Raw genomic sequence first — 22475 nt, 5'->3', positions numbered from 1 at the left:
TAAGGGTCTAGCATGAACTCTTACAATGTTAGTTTTCTCTGTTCAAGGTTTTCTCAGTGTTATTCAATATTTTTACATTTAGTTTATTATTACACTGTGCATTCTATGGTATAATTAACTATTTTTGTGCTTAAAAAAAAAAATATATTTACATATATTTTTACATTTGGGTCGCAACCAAATCGGGTCACGTCCTGAGTTTTGGAACGAATTACGGTCATGACCAGAGGTACTACTATACTGTGAAAAGCAGGTTTGCAAAATGAAAAAATGATTAGAAGCTGGAATAAATTAAAACTAGACAGAAATGCCCTTTCCTTTTTCCCCCTCTACAAATAGATACAAATGCATATAGTATACTGGTAACAAGCTTTTACATACATGTTCACTACAATCCCATTATCACCACTAAAATATTACTAAGAAATGAAGTGAGTGGGAGTTGGATAATTAAATATCCTTACCATCAACTACAGCAGCTATTTCTTTAAAGTATTTCATTAAGAAGAGCCAAAGCCCTTACATAATCAGGTTTCATACAAGTGTTGCAGAGTAAGTAACATATGAAGTTACTAGAACAGTTGTGGAATAAAGTGGGGTTGGATGGGTTGGTTTATAATTAACAGGACTGCTTAATATTTCACTTGCTTTCACTAAAAGTTGTACTATTAACCATCTCTAATGTAATAAATCAATAGCCTAGATTCCTGTGCTTATCTTATTTTGATGTAAATTGTTAAATTTGTGGATACAATTATTCCATATTCATTTTTTGATGATTCTTGTCACAGTATTGTCTTTCCTCTTGAAGTGTAAACATTAAGCTTTCTTTTCTGATGTTTTTAGTATCATTTTTTAACTAATACTTTTTTGATGTTACATTTCAAACAGTTCGCCATTGCTTATTGCTCATTTCATATTTTTCACTACAAGCTGCCAATGTGCTAGAGCACATACCACAGTCTCATTCACCCATTAAGTGAAATAGCCCTGAAGCCCTAAATAAACTACATAATTACTGAATGATGCATCTTTTATGAGGAGCCATTCTTTTCAAATTAATAAAACAAGCTGAATAATGCTTACCTTCATCAAGGCTACAATTCTTTAGACAGCATTTTACCTATATAGTCTATTACTAGTGTGCTGCAAAACCACATGAAAACATATAAGCCAACTAGAGTTGACAGGCAGAGACCAAAAAATGTCAACTGGATAGGTGAACACAAACATACACTTTTACACTATAGGGTAAGCAACCACAGCTGCTAAGGACTCAAAACAAGATGCCAGAAAATATACATAAACTCACTTTCGGCAATTGTGTGAACATTGTGCATAATGTATAGACAGCAACATGATTAAGTGCTTAACTCCCACAATCAAACTTCTGTATATTTTGGTTTTAGTTGCAAACTGTGTGTGGAGGAGCTATAATTTGCTCCTTCTCAAATATCTATAACCTTAACATTAAGACACTCAATACAGCTTCCCATTGTGCTTTAGAAGACCATTTTTTGCTCTAAGAAAGACTGCATTTATCTTTCAAGAACAGAAAAATATGCTTTGAAGATAAAATATATCATTAAGCAACAATTAGAAATGCTAGCTTTTTATATGTTGGTTCGAGAGTATGTTTATCACACTGTGAAACAGACTATCCTAAAATCTTGTTAGTAGGACTGAGAGGCGATCAGAAAAATGGTGCGGTCATCTGTTTCCATAGAAACTAGAGTCTGCCTTTAGGTTTTTTTTTTTTGGTTTTTTTTTTAATATATAAAGGGAGGAGGCAGGACAGCAGGCAGTAGTTCATGTGTGCTAACACACATACAGGAAACAAATTAAATTATAGCATGGTTTCATGGTCTTCTGGAAAGGTTTTGATGCAGGATCTCAGCTTTAAAGGTAATATTTTCATGCCCAGATAAATTTTAACACCATTATTTTTAGTTGTTCTGCTTAGCTTCTTTATCCTGTCATATATCCAGGGTATGAGTGTAGGTGGGAAGTCTCCCTGGAAAACCAAGGTAAACATTGATAGGAACTTAACACTGAGGGGCAATGACACTTGAACTGCAAAGTACAAAGAAAAGACTCAAGACTCTGTCTTAAGAGCAAAGGTTTTACCAGCCGAAACTCAAAGTGGACAGATTAATCTTTACAAGGACAACATTGCCAAAAAAAACTCAAAACGTTACACTCTGAACAGCTCACAACCTTCTCTATGTTTATTTTATTCTTGATCCACAGCAGTTTTCTTTAATACACCTAGCATATTAGTTTCAATATATACAAGATACATTGTCAAAGAAACTGATAAAGTTCTGTCTTAGCCGTTCACAATTTCAAAATTCATTTTATACATTTAATCGTAAAATGAGAGAATACCAAAGCAGATGGTCTTCTACAACAGGAATTTTTGTTTCCTAAGTTAACATCAGGCTGGTGAGTTTCTTATACTATCGAGCTTCCTGACCACCGAGATAAGTGGGATCTTTGGGATTTGTTAATTTGTTGTCTATCTTGACTATCCTTACAATCAGAACCTTAACCTAGTTTTGAAAAGTACCATATATACTATAGCAAATAAAAACTGAACTGGATAAAAAAATCTAAATGACTACAGAATGACCCTTACTGGAAAAAGTAAAGTATACTTGCTCTTACTTGTGCTGTCTGATGCGCTGTATTGAGAACCTTTTTGCAGGATCATACTCAAGCATGCCTGAAAGAGAAACAAAAATGAATCAATAATTTGCCCATTTTTTTGGAAATCTAAATGAAAGACCAAGGTGAAGTCCAGTGATCTTTAATTACCTTCTCACTATGCTAGTAACAAACAGGCAAGGAACGCCATGACTCATTAAACAGTCTTCCTCAGTAAACACAGGACAACCTGCTAAATGCTTTCTGAAAAACATGCCATTTTGTATTTTTGGGTGCTTTCTCATACAAGTTTTTAAAAGGTTTGAAATTCAGCCATCCTTTGAAAAATATCAATGTATGTAAAGATGGGTTGGGGGGAGGGAGTGGTGAGTAATCTATACATGTAAAACTCCAGGGGTTGATCAATACTTTCTCATAGTAAACAGAACAAACCTCATGTGATCACCCAAAGTATGTTGATTAAAGGAAAATTAAATCTGACACAGTTTAATAATAAACATGGATATTATGTAACTGATGGGAAATATCTTACATGTACTACAACAATATTGTTGACTATAAGAACCTTAACTATTTCTAAGAGATGCAAAGAAAACATGAAACATTACATCTGGGTACTTCCCCAGCTAGAATAATGACAGGCCCGGTCTCCTAAAAAAATCTTGCTAGGGCTTTTGATATTAAAGAAACAGTAATTGGAACTTATTGAAATTGCTATTTAGGGTTTATTAATTCTAAACATTAAACTCCAATAGTTCAGCTCAATGTTTAAAGCTATGGACCTCATAATATAAACATGTATTAATGACTAATATGGACTCTATCCACTTTTATTATATGTTAACAACCTGTGTGGATAGCGCTTTGAGTACTGAGAAAAGCACTATATAAATGTAATGAATTATTATTATTATCAAATATGCATCACAAGCTGGCTTCCTTTACTGAAACCCAGTCGAATTTGAAACCTCTGCTGAAACGGTCAGTCAATAAAGCATAATAAAGAAAAATTTCACTCTAAAAGGATATCCCCCATCTCATCCTTTCTATAAGCTTTCTTTTGCACAAATGCATCCACAAACTACAGGATGGGGCCTGGGTGTGAAGCCAATTTAGTGGCAGGCATAGGTGGGATGAAACCTTGGCAACAGAGACTGGCTTTGGGAACTTGGAAGATTAGCTCTCTGATGGGAAAGGAGACTGAGCTTATGCGGGAGGTGAAGAAGTACAGGCTAGATATAGCTGCTTTTCTCTCTACAAATAACATGGGTTCTGGAACCAAACATCTTGATTAGAGATGGTCTCTCTCCTTATCTGGAGTTCCAACATGTAACATGCATGTCCTTACTGCCCAGCTCATCCTGGTCATAACTACTGACAAAACTCAGGTTGAAGAGGGATACGTCACCAGCATCATACTTGGTCATGTAATAATGGACCAGCTATTCTCCTTGCTGCAATCGCTAGAGGTTAGATAGGTGTATAACCCTGTCTACAAGTTTTTGGCAGACAGAGTTTAAAGAAAGAAAGAAAAAAAACAACACCCACAAGAAATGGTAGAAGGGCCACTTTTGCATGCTTCTCTTTTCCTAATAGAATACAGTGAGAGCTGTGTCTGAATAACTGATGTTAGGGATGTTACAATACCAGAATTTTAGTTTTACAATACTCAATACCAGAGCAAAAACAGAAACCCCATTCAACTGCTATTTATTAAGGTACATCAATTATTAAAATGAACACCAAACAACGTATTAAAAGGGCAGGATCTGTTATTGGACACACTCGGGACACCCTTGAGGTAGTAGTGAAGGACAGAATTAAAACAAAACTGACTGCCATTATGAGCAGTGCTACACATCACCTCCCCGACACACTAACACAAAGGACTTTAAAACAATAAATTATTTAGGATAAGTGCGTGATTAAAGGCTACTGAGGCTCCATTATACCAACAGCAATATACCTTCATAATGCCTCACTTCTTTTTCAATTTTCTTCATTTATACTCCTTCTGGTATGTGTTCAGGCCATGGTGTTTATATACCCATCCATCCATTTTCCAACCCGCTGAATCCGAACACAGGGTCACGGGGGTCTGCTGGAGCCAATCCCAACCAACACTGGGCACAAGGCAGGAACCAATCCCGGGCAGGGTGCCAACCCACCGCGGGTGTTTATATATATATATATATATATATATATATATATTTATCAATTTATTAAACAATTTAACTCTTTTAGGGCGGATGTCAACTTTTGTCGACAGGAGGGGTTGAGGGCGAATGTCGACAAAAGTCGACATCCAGGGATAGAGGGTGACAAAACTCACTGTCACGTCGCAGGCATTCCCTCTGTGCTTGGAGGAATGCTAGACTCGTTGACTCGGCAACTAATCCTAGTGTGCGTGAGTTGCGAAATGTAAACAATGGCAAGATGGCATCGACATGTCACAAGGGAGCAAAGTGAGTGCAGAAAAGAAAACACTCGGCAGACAATGTTTTGCGCATTATCGCGGAGTCGGACTCTGATTTTTCAGAATCAGATTTTATTGACAGTGATCAGGAGATCGAACAAGAGAGTGAGAAGCCGGCATCAGCTGATCGGACACCAGCCGATGCCGCGCCAGCTGATCCGCTGCCAGCTGAGCACATTCGCGCAGCTGATGCATCTACGGCAAGGTTTGCGTGGGAGGAATACACAGACATTGATCCATGGGAGCCGAACTGGCTACCAGACTTCACAAGACAACATGGCTTGCTGTTGGACACGACAGATCACCAGCTGCTGAACTACTTCAGGCTGCTCTCTCCTGATGCTGCTTTTCAGCTACTGTCAGATGAGACAAACAGGTAGGCAGAGAAATTTTTTGAATTGCGGGCTGCGCTTGCATCGCATTCTCATTTTTCAAAGTGGAAACCCACAACAAAAGACGAGATGAAGCGCGCTGTGGCATTACAAATAGAGATGGGACAGAACTGGTGATATAACTTCAGGGAGCATTGGTCCAAACGTGCTTTGTCCCCTGGTGGCTTTGGACAGGTTATGCAGCGTGATGATAGGTACGTGATGCCGCAAAGTTTTATTCACTTCTGTAATAAACAGAAGCAAATCCCATGGGGTGAACCAGGCTATAACGCCATGCATGAAGTTCAGCCCCTGCTTGACATTGTGGAACCAACACAGAAACAATTTTATCAGCCTGGCTGTGATTTGTCTGTGCATGAATCTATGATAAAATAAAAAAAGACACCTTTTTTCTGCAAATATATGCCAGACAAGCCCACAAAGTATGGCATAAAGGATTTTGTACTGGCAGAAGCAAACACTGGTTTCTGCCTGAAAGTAATTACATATACAGGACAGTATTTCTTTCAAAGAGAGAACTGTCCCTTGACAAGTCAGGTTGTGCTGGAGCTGCTTCAGGGCTATGAACATTTGGGTCATGTTGTGTACATTTGGACAATTTTTATACATGCCCAGAATTGTTCATGAAGCTACAGAGCAGAGGAATTGGAGCTTGTGGGTGAGGGTGAACAGGATACACATGGCTTCACAGTTGAAGCCAGACAGGCTGAAGATGAAAAGAGGTGACAATACGGTTTTCATACGGGCAGAAAACTTGGTGGCAGAGGCATGGTACGATGGCAAACGGGTGACTTGTCTCTCTACAGTACACACTAACAATATATGTGAGAAAGTGCAGCAACAGACAATTGAAAAGTAGGCACCAAAGCAACACATACTGTAAGCAGTGCAATGTGGCAATGACTGAAATTGGCTGCTTTGAGCGAGATCAGACTTTGCAGGACTTTATGGTTTAACATACATTTTACACAGCAGAGTATGCAGGCTCATACAACATGCAAGACAGTAACATTTGTCAAAAGTAAATATTTTTTGTTGATTTCAATTGCTTTGTGTTCTTTTTTTAAAAAAAGTTAGTTTTTGGAAAAATATTCAGCCCTGGGAGAAAACAAACAAAAAAAAATTAGCCCTAAAAGAGTTAATGATCCGCTGCAAAATTTCCCCAGGGGACAAAAAGTTCTAGCTATCAATCTAACAACATTGATTTTTTTTTTTGTAATGCAAAAATAAACCATACAAATTCTAACAGCAACAGCAGGTTTATAATATTGCTATAACCATCAAGTTGTTACACATCATTTAAATAAACAAGTTCTGGTATTCATAGATATCAAAATTTAATGTGAAGTTAGAATTTTAACGTGTGACCGAGATGGGAAACCCCCCCAGTGTAACAACAAATGGGGGTTTAATAATCTTAAGGGAATTTTCACATAGGGTTTATAAAGCAAGTCATATAGAACTACCTGATTTAGCTTAGCATGTTGTAACCACAAGGGGGCACCAGAGTGCCTCCAGACCACAGACCCAGCAATACACCACAAGTCAACAGAATAAAATGAATATTTATTCCTCAATGCACCGTCACAGAGTTTCTTCCAGTAATGTACTAAAAGTACACAATAAATCAAACAAATCACACAATTCTTCCTCCGCAGTGGTGTAGCATCACATCGAAGTAATTTCTATATGTAGTATTTACTCACTTTTAAATGTACATTATTGTGCTTTCCTAATTTGTCTACATGAAGGCATGTATGAATGCAGTAGTGACATGGTTTGAAATGTGGTACTTCTTTTTGGCTCACCCTGTATAAAAGTCCTCCTGTGCAATACCACTGGAGTCACAACAGTTTGCATATTGGACAAAGATTGGAGAGAAAAGGGAATTGTCTAACTTCTCCTCAAAGCTCATTTCCATCTGGACACAGCTGGCAACACTGCTAGGATTATGCTTTTTGATTTCTCCAGTGGTTTCAATACCATCCAGCCATCCTTTTTAAGGGGTAAGCTCAGGGATATGCAGGTGGATGGCAGTAATGTACCATAAATATACAATAAATCAAACAAATCACAGAATTCTTCCTCTTCCCCTCCAGTTGAGTACTGTCCAGTGTCTCCCGACTCCAACTCAAATGTGTGGGAGTGGGCTTCCTTTTATGCTGGACCCAGGAGTGCCTCCAGGGCCATGCCAAATCTACTTCTGGCATGTCCCACTATGTTTGAGAAGATAATTGAGATGATTTATTGTATTAGCACCAAATTTTTATAAACAGGTGATTTTCCACAATAGAGTGCCGCCCCATTGGTCTAGGCACCTAGATGTTTCATCCCAGCTGCCTTACTTTCTCTCACTTCCTCCACAGAAGCACATAACTTCTTCCTGCACCAGTACACCATCTTATTTGGATTTTTTATAGTAACGGCCCCAAATCCCAGCTCTTGCACATGTAACCACAGCCACCAGACTAACGGCACAATCATTTTTTTTCTGCTGGACGGCCTCTGCTGTCTGCCATTTCCTGAATGTCTTCACCTCAATCCCAGTATCAGCTATCTTTGACCACAGCTGAGTCAGGTGCCCTTTGTTTTCTCTGGCCTATCCGCTGAGCCGTCACTACCTCTGTAAGTTCTAGCCTTTCCAGCATTTCTGAAATGCTTCCTTTTATGACTTGTATCTGACAGAAAACTACATTGACACAAGCCAAGCCTGTTTGATGCAATATAGAAATTGATCTTTGTCTGAACACTCAGCAAGGAGACAACACAGAACTCTTATACTGTGCTTAACTTCTCGTCCTTAGGAATGCAAACTCCTTCAGGTATCCACATTTGTTTGTAATATTTGCCCTCTGCCAAAAGATTATCCACATGCATACCAAATGTTTGAGGCGGTTTTTGTACACCTTGTAGGTGGTGCACAGCAAGAACTAGCCTTGGCCAGATTAATAAGAATACTTTCTTGACACTTTGTGAAAGGGGGTCTACAATTGCTTTGGACTGTCCAAGTTCCTGGTCCTTTTGCACATCACTATGCATTGTTTGGAGGTACTGGTTTATCTCTTCTGCAGTGCAAGTTTGTCTGCCAGTGACTTTTTGCCCAAGAGTTCCTTGCAAAATTGAAATAGGCTCTTAATAAATGCAGCTCTTTTCCATGCTCTCGCACTGTGATGCCACTCAGCTGTTTGCAGGCCTCTAATCTTACATCACAGCATGGTGGTCAGTTAAGTATGAACTGCTTTTTTGTCCTCTCCTAAACGTTTCTATTGATGCCTTAAGATTTTGAGCTCTTGCCTGATGAGGTGGGAGTAAATACATTTTTCCCTGTTGGGTTACTCACTAAACTTTTCAAAATTAAGGTGGATTGATGTCATTGCCTTAAGTTTCTGGAACATCTCCCCCCTGGCCACTGTCTCAAGGATTTGGTCCACATCGTTATCAAATTGGCTCCAAAGAGTAGCTGAGATGAATGCTGGCTATTTGATTATCCTCGTCTCTGACTGAGTGCTTGTAGCACCAGGTCTTATCACTTGGAGGTTCTAGGCTCTGAAGTGATACTGGTCTCCACCCCTCCCTTGTCTGGCCAGCTGGGTTAAGTATATGATGTGTTTTACTAGGTAAGTAAGCACTTTATGTTTGGTGGATCAATATTTAAAAACAGGATTCCACAATTTGTGGTATTGTACTGTAATACTTTGGCACGTGATCAGAACAACATGAAAGCATTAACTTGGGAGCAACATGAAAACAACAAAGAAGGTAAGTTTCGTTCTCATATGGTTTCTTAGTATTCAATAAAAACAAAACAAAAAAAACTTTCTATTTATCTTCCTCTGCACTGAGCTGGGAACAAAGGTTTTATGCAAGGAAACAAAATTTGTAATGACTATATAGTGCCATCTACAGCTCAAATGTTATAAAGGACCAAAGAGACTAGCACGATCTTTCTTACTTCGCTATTTAAATATAATTATTACCAGTAGCCTCTTTCAGCAAGGAAAATGTTTTATGAATAAAAAAACTAAATCAATTACACAATCAGGAACTATTCAAACTAATATATAAAGACACAAACCGAATCTCAGGAAATTCCACTTGCTTCCCTCCCAAGTTGTAGAAAAAGACAAGACAGTTAATTTAAAATAGTGTTGCAGGCAGCTTGAGATTATCTCAGCCACATTTGACTATAGGCAGGAACAAACACTGGACTGGAATGTCAAGCCATTGCAGAAAACACATCCACAACCAATCATACCAAATCAATTTACAGGTGACAATTAACCAAATACAAAAAGGACAAACCAAGAAAGTAGAGGAAAGCTGGGTAATGCAGTGTTAACCAAAAAGAAAATAATAATACATGTGTGTGAATGCGAGGGAAGACAGAGGAATGGAGAGGATGCAGGGAGTAGAGTTGGTGAAGGTAGATGAGTTTAAATACTTGGGATCAACAATTCAGAGTAACAGGGACTGTGGAAGAGGGGTGAAAAAGTGCAGGCAGGGTGGAATGGGTGGAGAAGAGTGTCAGGAGTGATTTGTGACAGACAGGTATCAGCAAAAGTGAAAGGGAAGGTCTACAGGACAGTAGTGAGACCAGCTATGTTATATGGATTGGAGACAGTGGCACTGACCAGAAAGCAGGAGACAGAGCTGGAGGTGGCAGAGTTACAGATGTTAAGAGTTGCACTGGGAGTGACGTGGACGAATAGGATTAGAAATGAGTACATTAGAAGATCAGCTCAAGTTGGACGGTTGGAAGACACAGTCAGAGAGGCGAGATTGCAATGGTTTGGATATGTGCAGAGGAGAGATGCTGGGTATATTGGGAAAAGGATGTTAAGGATAGAGCTGCCAGGCAAGAGGAAAAGAGGAAGGCCTAAGAGAAGGTTTATGGATGTGGTGAGAGAGGACATGCAGGTAGTTGGTGTAACAGAGCAAGATGCAGAAGACAGGAAGATGATGATCCACTGTGGCAACCCCTAACAGGAGCAGCCAAAAGAAGAAGAAAATGAAAAGTGACAAAATGTCTGAAAACTAGAATTAAATGAAAATGAGAATACACGAAAATTAAACTACATTTTGTGACTTTAATTTTCATCGCACTAGTTTTTGTGCATAATGTGCATATGAGTGTGCAGTTGCTGGTGTATTTATTAATTATTTAAAACCACATAATCGTAATTTTGACTAGGAATTAGAAATTGGCTCATGGGCATATGCAAAAGTACCCTTCGCTGCTGCTGTTAGAACCTGTGCATTTCATTGGTCATTTTATCCATTAGACAGCTTTCCCTTCAAGAAATGCATGAATATCAAAGCCTCATCACATCAATGACTTATTCTGTGGATTTCATTGGGCACAACTGACCATCTGTCACAGATGGCCCACTGTCAGAAAATGGCAGGAAAGTTTCACTTAGATTCAATGAAAAAGGCACTTGAAATATTCCATATGTTACTTTGAAAGACAGGGCAAAATAGTTTGAAAATTAATTCCATGGAGGATTTGTCAAGATCAAATAGCCACCCCCTATGCTTCAAATTTAGTCACTATTTGGACTGGAAAAAAATATTACCTTTATACACCACAGGAGGTAGAGATTTCAGCAATTTAACCTTGCTTCACAAATATATTAGTTGTTTGTTGAAAGTATCTTTGCAACGGCAGATTAAGCAGATGCGTAGAAAGCAGTCGGTTATCAACCAAGCCGACATAACATTTATATATTCAGTATTAATAACCAGATTCAAACTAATGCTTCCACATGGACAATGCTGTGCAGAGTACATTTCTGTCACACTATCATGATAAACTTCGGTATGTTAAACAGTTCAACGATGGCAGATGGATGAACTGCAGTATTATTTAGAATACCAGAGTACAGAGGAACCTCGGTTTGCGAGTAACTTGGTTTACGAGTGTTTTGCAAGACAAGCAAAAATTAATAATTTTTGACTTGATAAACGAGCGAGGTCTTGCAGTACGAGTAGTATGTATACGCTTTGTCTGCTGAGCGTCATGTGATCACAACTGAGCTGATGGTTCTTCTCTCTCGCTGCGGGATTGTAGGCAATCGTCTCCTATTCTCCGTCTGAGTCGGCGTGCCTCACTCATATAGTCAACATCCGTACGAGCGTATACTGTTTACTGCAGCATTAGCATTGTGACTGTGTGTGTGTGTGCTGTGACATGCGAGTCCCCGTCTTGCACCCTAAAACACGAAGCTGAGTCTCAGTACTTTAGCAACACCAGCTTTATTCAGCTTGAAACAGCAACAGCACGGTTATTTATTGTAGCGGGATCTGCCGCTCTCCTATACACAGACACAGCAGTCAGGCAGGGCCCTGCGCATTTATAATGTTCCTTGTATCACCCATCGACGGCAGGAGCTTATAGCATGCCCGCGATCTTTTCAGATTCGATTTTATGGCGAACTGCTACAGCGCTGGGAGACTGCGATTGCTTTGGGATGCTCTTCCGCGTGTCGTCTTGTTGGGTGCAATCCCACAAGAGTTTAGAAACTCACTCACACCAGCCATGATTTTTTTCAAAGGTAAAAGTGCAGGTTAAGTTGTTTTATGTATTTTTACTTTATATTTTGTATTAATCATTTTTATATGAATAGTTTTGGGTTGTGGAACAAATCATCCGAGTTTCCATTATTTCTTATGCAGAAATTCACTTTGATATACGAGTGCTTTGGACTACGAGCATGTTTCCGGAACGAATTACGCTCGCAAACCGAGGTTCCACTGTATATGAAAGTTTTTCATGGTATTGTGATGTGCTTGCGAGCACATCACCACTTAATTCTGAAGTATAACATCCTACTTAAGAGTTTATTTTTAACAAGAGTAATGTACCAAATCTGCTATACTGAACTAAACGCTGGCGAGGAAACTGAGAAACGAACTCTTTGTCTAAAATTATTGTACTTTACAAACAGCTCATCAGCAGTAAAGCACTAGAACTACAGTGGTCTGAGTAACACACTACAATCTTAATGTGTCATGCAAAAAAAAAAAAAACCAACCTTGAGGAGTTTGCATCTCTAAGTGAGACAACTCAGCCTGGTTTGTTTACTTTGTATTTTGCTCTGTCACACCCACCACCTTTATGCCCTCTCTCATCACAATCATAAACCTCTTCTTAGGCCTTCCTCTTTTCGTCCTGCCTGGCAGCTCCATCCCTAGCATCTCTCCTCTGCATATGTCCAACCCAACACAATCTTGCCTATCTAGTTTGGTCCCAAACCATCCAACCTTATCAGACCCTCTAATGTACTCATTCCTAATCCTGTCCATTCTCATCACACCCAATGCAAATCTTAACATCTTTAACTCTGCTACCTACAGAGAGGTCTCCTGTCTTCGTCAGTGCCACCGTCTCCAACTCGTATAACATAGCTGGTCTCGCTACTGCCTTGGAGACTTTCCCTTTCACTCATGCTGGTACCATTCTGTCACAAATCACTCCTAAACTTTTTCTGCACCCACTCCATCCTGCCTGCACGCTCTTCACCACTTTTCCCACACTCCACTCCCCAATACTCTGTACTATTGATCCGAAGCATTTAAACTCATCCACCTTCACCAACTCTACACTCCCTGCATCCTCACCAACCCTTTGACCTCCCTCTCATTGACACACATGTATTCTGTCTTAGTCCTACTGACCTTCATTACTGTCCTCCCTAGAGCATATCTTCACCTCTCCAGGGTCTCCTCAACCTCTAGTTACAGATCACAATGTCATCCGCAAACATCATAGTCCATGGGGACTCCTGTCTAATCTCTACTGTCAACCTGTCTATCACCATTGCAAGGACTCAGACGATCCCTGATGTAATCCCAACTTAACCTTAAATGCATCCGTGATGCCTACCGCAGACCTCAACACTGTCTCACTTCTCTCGTAAATATCGTGTACCACTCTTACATACTTCTGTCACTTCCTCATACAGCAATACCACAACTCCTCTCTAGGCACCCTGTCATATGCTTTCTCTAGGTCCACAAAGACACAATGCAACTCCTCCTGCCCTTCTCCATCAACACCCTTGCAGCAAACATCTGTAGTGCTCTTTCCCAGCATGAAACATACTGCTGCTCACTAATCATCACCTCCCTTCATAATATAGCTTCCACTACTCTTTCCTATAACTATTCTGTGGTTCATCAATTTTATCCCTCTGAAGTTACTTCTGTTCTGCACATCAACCTAATTCTAAAAAAATCTCACTTTCCAAGATTGCATTAAAAACAATCTGGTTAAAAACCCCACTGCCATCTCTCCTAAACACCTCCCCCTTACTAATCCCTTGCACTTCCTGGTTCACTATCTCCACATCATCCAAATTTCTCTCTCATTCTCTTCATTCATTACACTGTCGAAGTACTCTTTCCATCTGTTCAACATACTCTTCTCGCTTGTATGTTTCCATTATTATCCTATATCACTCTAAGATGCGGCTCATTTTTTCCATCTTGGTCCCTCTGTCTAGCCAATCAGTACAGGTTCTTTTCTCCCTCCATATACTGTCTAACCTCTCATACAACTCCTCATACGCCTTATCCTTAGCCACCACTTTCTTCACCTTACACCTTATCTCCTTGTACACTGTCTACTTTATCTTTCCATCTATCCCACTTATTCACCATCCACTTCCACTTTATACTCTCCTGTACCTCCCCATTTCACCATCAGCTTTCTTTGTCCTTCCTCTGTCCAGATTTCAAACCACCCACCATTCTATCTAGATGCCTCTCTTACAACTTTAACTAGTTGACTAGCTATCCGGCAAGTCTTCACTGCCAAGTAGTATGGGTCTTACCTCCTCCCTAAACTCCACCTTACAGTCTTCCTTTTTCAACATCCATCATTTGGTCCTTGGCTCTGCCCTCACTCTCCTCTTGCTCTCCAACGTCATCCCACAGACCACCATCCTATGTGATGTGTTAATGATATCCTATATCATTTAACACATCTACTTTGTGTAGGGCAAAAATATTTTTTCCAACAATGTTCAGAGTATTTCACTTTTTATAGACCATATCACATTTCTAGTGGGTCACAAGTTTGCATACACTTTAGTATATGGTAGCATTGTCTTTAAACAAGCTTCTTAAAATAAGCTGCTGGAATTCTGGCCCATTCCTCCAGACAGAACTGGTGTAATTGAGATAGATACGTCTGCCTCCTTGCTCATACAAGATTTTTCAGTTCTGCCTACTTGCTCAAACAATCTTTTTCAGTTCTGCACACAAATTTTTCAATCAGATTGAGGTCAGGGCTTTCTGATGGCTACACCAATACCTCAACCTTGTTATACTTAAGCCATTTTGCCACTTTTGAGGTGTGATTGGGATCACTGTCCATTTTAAATACCCATTTGCAACTTAGCTTCAACTTCCTTGTTGAAATCTTGAGATGTTGCTGCAGTATATCTAATGTTTCTTCCTCACAATGTCATCTACTTTGTGAAGTGCAACAGTCCCTTCTGCAGCAAGGCACCCCCAGAACATGTTGCTCCCACCCCCAAGCATAATGTTTGTGATAGTGTTCTGTGGCTTTAAAGCCTCAGCCTTTCTCCTCCAAATATAACAATAGTCATTAGGGACAAACCGATCTTGGATTTAGACCAGAGGACATTTCTCCAGAGGAGATCTTTGCCTGTAGTCTGTTTTTTTTTATGGCGGCTCTGGAGCAGTGGCTTCTTCCTTGCTGAGCAGTCTTTCAGGTTATGTTGACATAGGACTTGCTTTACTGTGGATATAGATACAGTACTTGTCTTCCGGTTTCCTCCAGCATCTTCACAAGGTCCTTTGCTGTTTTTCTGGATTGATATGCACTTTTCATGCCAAAGTGCATTGTTGTCTTGGAGACAGAATGTTGTGTGGTCCCATGGTATGCATACTTGCATATTATTATCTGTACAGATTAACATGGAACCTTCAGTTGTTTGGAAATTGTTCAAGGATGAAGTAAATTTGTGGAGGTCCACAATTTTCTGATGTCTTGGGGGATTTAATTTGATTTTCCCATTACGTCAAGCAAAGAGGCAATGAGTTTGATGGAAGGCCATAACAGTCTTTGAAATGTTGATTTCAACTGGTCTAATTGGTTATCAGAAGCGAATCATCTTAATTGCCTAAAGTCTTGGCATCATTTTCCGGAATTTTCCAAGCTGTTTAAAGGTACAGTTAAGCAAAGAGTATGCAAACCTGTGACCCTCTGGAATTGTGATATAGTCAATAAAAAGTGAAAACCTGTCCGTGAACATTGCTGGAAAAAATTACTTTTGCCCTGCACAAAGTAGATAAATTATATGCCAAATTTACAGTTTGTTAATATAAAATCTGGGCAGGGGTTATAGATTTCTCACTCTTGCCGCCTCTACTCCACTCCTCACAAGCTCAGTCCTCTTCCACCCGACTCTGGCTCCGCGAATGGAGTGAGGCGGCCCCTTTTATAGCACACCCGGATGTGCTCCAGGTGCTCCCTGACAATCTGGTGTGGCATGTGTGCATGGCAATCGAACTGCTGGCAGGGAAACTCAAGAATAAAAAAATTAAGCATTTTTGAAATTAAATCATTAGCTTAATCTTGTGGAAGGCTAAAGTAACAAATGACATCAGAGCATACTTATTTGATTCTTACATTTTTTGATTACACTGGAAACCTTGAACCATCACATTATCATAAGAAAACTGAGTTCCGTCACAGACAATTGTAAGCATTAAGTTGAGATTCACCATGAGTGACAAAAGTTGACAACTATAAAAAAGTTACACTTGCAAAAGTGTACATGTAGACATTTTTAGTGTGAAAAAAATTTAAAGTTAATTACTTAAAAACAAAATATTTTAATATTAGAAAACACTGGGTTGAAGAGGTATAGACAAGTCATGAGAAGAGACTATGAATATATATGGGCAAAAGAGTGATGGAAATTAAAGTATAAATAAGAGAAAGTGAGGGAGGTTGTAGCGGAGGTGGATGGATTAAACAAAAGATTTCAAGAAAGTGTTTGACTGGGGAGGAAGTGCAGGGCCAAGCAGCATGCAGAAGAGTCATTAGGCAAATTGACTTCACGTAGAAGTGGGAAAAGATGATGAAGACGACTACATCATCAGTATAAAATAAACAAATACAAATTTCAAATGTGGAAAAAGTAAGGACTCCCATAAATTTATAGCTACAGTAATCCCTCGCTATATCGCACTTCGCCTTTCGCGGCTTCACTCCATTGCGGATTTTATATGCAAGCATATTTAAATATATATTGCGGATTTTTTGCTGGTTCGCGGATTTCTACGGACAATGGGTCTTTTAATTTCTGGTACATGCTTCCTCAGTTGGTTTGCCCAGTTGATTTCATACAAGGGACGCTATTGGCAGATGGCTGAGAAGCTACCCAACTTACTTTTCTCTATCTCTCTCTTGCGCGGACTTTCTCTGATCCTGACGTAGGGGGATTGAGCAGGGGGGCTGTTCGCACACCTAGACAATACAGATGCTCGTGTAAAAATGCTGAAAGATTATCTTCACGTTGCTACCTTCTGTGCAGCTGCTTCCTGAAATGACATGCTGCATGGTGCTTCGCATACTTAAAAGCTCGAAGGGCACGTACTGATTTTTGCTTGTTTGTTTTTCTCTGTCTCTCTCTCTGCTCCTGACGGAGGGGGTGTGAGCTGCTGCCTTCAACAGCTTTGTGCCGCGGGTGCTTCGCATACTTAAAAGCCAAACAGCCCTATTGATCTGTTTGCTTTTCTCTATCTCTCTGACATCTGCTCCTGACGCGCACTCCTTTGAAGAGGAAGATATGTTTGCATTCTTTTAATTGTGAGACGGAACTGTCATCTCTGTCTTATCATGGAGCACAGTTTAAACTTTTGAAAAAGAGACAAATGTTTGTTTGCAGTGTTTGAATAACGTTCCTGTCTCTCTACAACCTCCTGTGTTTCTGCGCAAATCTGTGACCCAAGCATGATAATATAAAAATAACCATATAAACATATGGTTTCTACTTCGCGGATTTTCTTATTTCGCGGGTGGCTCTGGAACGCAACCCCCGCGATAGAGGAGGGATTACTGTATCTCAAATTAAATTAGAATCAGGTACACCAGATCAGGTATGATTAATAGTTAGACTGGATCTTGGAGGAACCTGTCCTATTTAGATCTCGGCCATTTTGTTTGGTTTGCTCCATGTTTAAATGTATGTAATCATGGGAAAGGCGCTATATAAATAAAATGTATTATTATAATCACCATGTCTAAATCAAAAGAAGTCTCAGCTTTAGAAAGAAGGCTATGGATGCCTATGAGTGTGTAAAATTATTTTTAAAAAGTCTCCAAACAATAGATAAACAATTCCACTGTCCAGAAGATCTAGAAGTGGACAAGATTTCAAACACCAGCCAATTACTCCACGCCTGGCTTCCCCAGGAAGTTCAGCTCAAGAGTAAAACAAAAGATGCTGAAAAAGAGTAAGTCTTAAAAAATACCAGAATTTTGTCATATGGACTACAGGTAACTCTTGCTGTCGAAATATATGATGGTATCATTAAAAAAAAAAAAAAAAAAGTGTGGCTTCAGAAATTAGATCTACACTGTAGGAATGCCAAGGAGAACCCCTTTGTTGTCCAGAAAGAACATCATGACAAAATTATAGTGTGTCCATGAAGACTTGGGCAAAGACAAAAGGTTCTAGAACAATGTGCTCTGGACAAACTAAGCAAAGACAGAGTTATTTGGCCATAATACAAGACAACATTTTTGATGAAAACCAAAGAATGTTTGACCAGAAGATCCTGACTGAAAGGCATGGTGCTAGAAATGTAATAGTTTGGGACTACTTGGCCGAATCAAGCCCTGGGTAGCTCACCATCACAGAATCCATTTTGAATTCAACATTGCACCACAGTGTGGTAACAGGAAATTATGTAACCATCTGCCAGAAGATTGAAGCCCAACCAAAAGTGGACCTTGCAACATGACGATGACCCTAAACACCACCAAGGAATGAAAATAAAAGGATGAAAACAAAGAAATGGAAGATAGTGGAATGGCAAACTCATAGCCCAGATTTAAATTCTATCAAGATGCTTTTGGGGGATTTTAAAACTGGCTGCGCATATAACACACCTATCAAATTGCATAGCTGATACAATTCTGCATGGAGGACTGGTGAAAACTTTCTCCAAGTCGATGTCAGAGATTGGTACACAGTTATTGGAAATGCTTATCTGAGATTTTGTTTCTGCAAAATGGGGTAATACCAGCTATTAGAGACAACAGTCTACTTTACCCACAGATGGAAACACTATGTTCATTTTCAACTGTATCACCTTTATCTAAATGTACTGCTTAAAAAGAAAATCAAGGCATATTATTTTCCACATATTTTAAAGAAAAAAAAGTGTAGTTACTTTTTCACATCACTATAAGGCCAAAACCCCTCCCCATAATCAAAATGCCCTTTACAGAGACAGTAAGATTTCAATATGGCTTTTTTTGTCATATTGCATATCCTGTAAATAAAAAAAAAAATTGGAGTATTTTGAATCTACACTTTCAAATTCTAGTGATTTACTGGGATTGTAGTCAAAACCTCTGCATTCTTTTCTGGCTCCTAACATCACTACTGTTTTAAATGCATTTTAGTGGCACACAAGATCCTCACTCCATTTCAGAAAATGCAGAATTCCTCAGCAAAGGAAAATGCCAAGAACTACTGACAAATGAGTCATTTCTGTCCTTCCCTAAATTACGCATGGAGTTGAAGCAGGAAAGTGTGTTAGCATCCTCTTTGAATGGCACTTGAGAACAATAATAAATTCATTAAAGAAAAAGCCTTTCCTGTTAGAGGGTGGGAGCCTACGTAATTAAGAAAATTAAGCTTCATTTGTTTTACGAATTTTGGAAAATAGTTCAACTCTTGAGTAGGTCTTAAATTAAAGCAATTCCAGATATACATAGAAGCACATAAAAAACAATTTTTTCCCCAAAGAAATTTCACTAATGTTCAGCTATCAATCTCCATTTCTTTACTTTTAAATAGAAATGCTTCGGACGAACAACCAAGAAGGGGTAATGAAACTATACTGAATTCCTTTATCTGTTATTATTAACAAGCTTAAATGTTAAAAAACAAAACATACAAGTGTTCGAACTCTGCTGGTACAATGAACACTGGGACAGGCGCACACTGATGACTTAACATAACAGACAAAGAAAGGAACCGTGAAGCTGTTAAAAGCTTTGGCAGTCATGTGAAACAAACAGTATGACTTAAGGGACTTCTTATAAAGTACTATACACATATGGTAAATTTACAACCGGTCTGTCAGAACTGAACTTGGTCGTAAGTCAATAACTATCTGTATTTCAAGTTTCCTCTGTCAAATACAGAAAAAGCTGCCAAAATCAATTTTTTTTTTTTATCTTTCTACATACACAAGGCTTCACCACATTCCTACTGTGATACCACTACTGGTTATTAGGAGTGCTTAAACTACAAAACCAACATGTTTACAGCAGCATCTGACTGACATAAGATCACAGTGTAAATGTTGCTACCTATATCAAAATGTTCTGTCTCGTAGGGCATGCATGCATGCATGTGACCGGTATCATGCAGTACCATTTGAATCTCTCAGATGGCAGTAAAAATCTTCAAATTATATCCAGCCACTATTCTATTAATGTTCATGCCTTTCCTGCCTTGTGGCTGTCTATAACTTGCAACAATTTATGCAATACTGAACACACACCCTGCTATATGAAGATGTACAATTCACTATTATGAATCTGGTTATAATAATAACTGAATTGTATACAATGTTTCCAAAAAGCTAGACAGGTATAATCTAAAAGAAAAAAAAAAAGAGAGCAAGACTGTTAACTTATTAACTGGCAATCAGTCATTACCTCTCAGCAGGTCTGCCAACAATGGGCCACAGTCCTCAGGAATGTTGTAGTCTCCTTTTCCAATGTTTTCAAACAGCTTGTAGATGTTGTCCCCTTCAAATGGATACAGACCAGTGGTAATATTATATCTGCAAAAAGTTAGAGAAAGGGTTGTCAGGCAAAAATACTTAAAATGCATATAAATAATCACATACAACTAATTTTAAACCGTAAACCAATCATCGGCAGAATAGTTTGAATCATAATGTAATTGGTTTCTTTTTTGAATTTTAACTCACAATGTAACACCGGCAGACCAGATGTCCACTTTAAACCCTGAAAATGTGTCCAAGCCATTTGCTATTTCAGGTGGCTGAAATGCAGGTGACCCTTGGCTTGTCCGGCACGTGTCATCTTCCGCAAAAGGATGCAATGCCTAGAAGAAATTTAGTATATTATAAATCACAGCAATTAAATAAAAAAAAAAAAAAAAAAAAACCTTCAAGCAAAGCAGAATCAAGTGACAATGTCAATAATGGAAAAAAAAACAAAACAAAAAAAAAAACAAAACCACATACACAAGAATCTTACCTCTGCCACTCCTAAATCAGAGATTTTAAGAGTGCCATCCGTTGTTAAAAGCAAGTTCCCTGGTTTAATGTCTTTATGAACAATCCCCTGGCTGTGCAAGTATTCTAACCCGTCGATTAATTGACAAAAATACCTGCAAAAGATAAGGTTAATTAAAACATAACAGTAACTACTCAAGATAAAGTTAGACAATTTAGTGTTAAAAGAAAATGAACAGAAACCTCTATAACTTCACCTTTTAATTAGTGGAGGCTGTATTCACCTTATGCTTGATCTCTGACCTTCCACAGAGACACCAAGTTTGTGTTAGAATTTCCGGCTTAACACAACACCACAGCAAAGTAGCAGCCAGCACGGGAGCACAATGTTACATATTTATGAAGATTCCATGGAGTAATAGTCCTAAATTCATGTCAGCTGATAAATTCTGCAGAGGACCTGAGCAAATAGCAAGTGAGGTAAGGGAATATTTCACATCACTTTGATCTATCCTCTGGCATGAAAAGAGCAAAAATGAGAAACTACAGGAGCATCAAACCATACCAATATCTCCATATAGGTCAAGATCTCCACCATATAATTAGCATGGATTTGGTGTTTCTGAAGGAATACATAAAACCCAGCCAGAGAAGAGAAACTGGAGCATCACCCCCATGTGGGTGGTGATCCATTTACTGGGTGCTGTGGAAATAGCAGAATGCCCCTGTATTACTGGCCAGGAAATGATGTGTAGCCAAGCCACTTTGTGCTAAACATAATGCACTTTTTTTGTAATTCTGGGATTCAAAACACATCTGTATAATGTAGGTGCAAGCACGGGGTAGATGCCATTATACAAAGTAAAACAGTGACAGTAATATTTGCTTGGACAAGAAAACTGATTTGTCAAAGAAAGGGAAGTGGAACCTATGATCACAATATTACACTTTTTCCTATTAAAAAAAAACAAAATGTAAAAAGCTTTGCATTTTTTGACTTGAAAAATATATATATTTTTTAAATCTCACCTTTCTACTTTAAAACATGCAACACTAAAAGTATAAAGTGTAGAAAGTATAATGATACCAATTAGTAAATAGTAAATATTATGAACAACACACTGAACACGCGCAAGTGACAACCGTCACTTTCAGATTCACTAGAATCACTTTGTTTCACTGACCATTTTAATTTCACTGACTGAAGACAGATTCACCTTGTCATCACTACTGATGAGAGGTGTTTCTGACAAGATGCCATAATGAGGCTAGGAGAAGACCCGTCTACGCCAATGCCCAGGTAACTCTCAGGCCTGACGCTTATGCAAAATACACATACACCGTTGCCAGAATAATCCTCGGTGTTATCATTGTTGGCACTTTTACAGCCAGAGTAATCCTCACGTTTTACGTGAGATGTGTCTATACTGTTGCCCAAGTGACACTCAGGACTAAGG

The 22475-nt window shown here is 38.9% G+C and overlaps 1 protein-coding gene across 1 annotated transcript in view; it reads right to left on the bottom strand.

Annotated features, from left to right (window-relative positions):
• Positions 1-22475, bottom strand: part of stk11 (serine/threonine kinase 11) — an 81125-nt gene that overhangs the window by 20563 nt on the left and 38087 nt on the right. The window contains exons 5-8 of the mRNA XM_028816232.2: positions 21041-21173; positions 20749-20885; positions 20471-20598; positions 2668-2725 (exon numbers count right to left, since the gene is read on the bottom strand). Of these exons, the coding sequence (XP_028672065.1) occupies positions 2668-2725; positions 20471-20598; positions 20749-20885; positions 21041-21173 (456 nt within the window). The remainder of the gene's footprint in view (positions 1-2667; positions 2726-20470; positions 20599-20748; positions 20886-21040; positions 21174-22475) is intronic.

This window comes from Erpetoichthys calabaricus, chromosome 12 (genome assembly GCF_900747795.2).
Source record: "Erpetoichthys calabaricus chromosome 12, fErpCal1.3, whole genome shotgun sequence".
NCBI classification, from domain to species: domain Eukaryota; kingdom Metazoa; phylum Chordata; class Cladistia; order Polypteriformes; family Polypteridae; genus Erpetoichthys; species Erpetoichthys calabaricus.
Note: the sequence above shows the minus strand (reverse complement) of the source record. Positions and strands in the feature narration are given on the sequence as shown.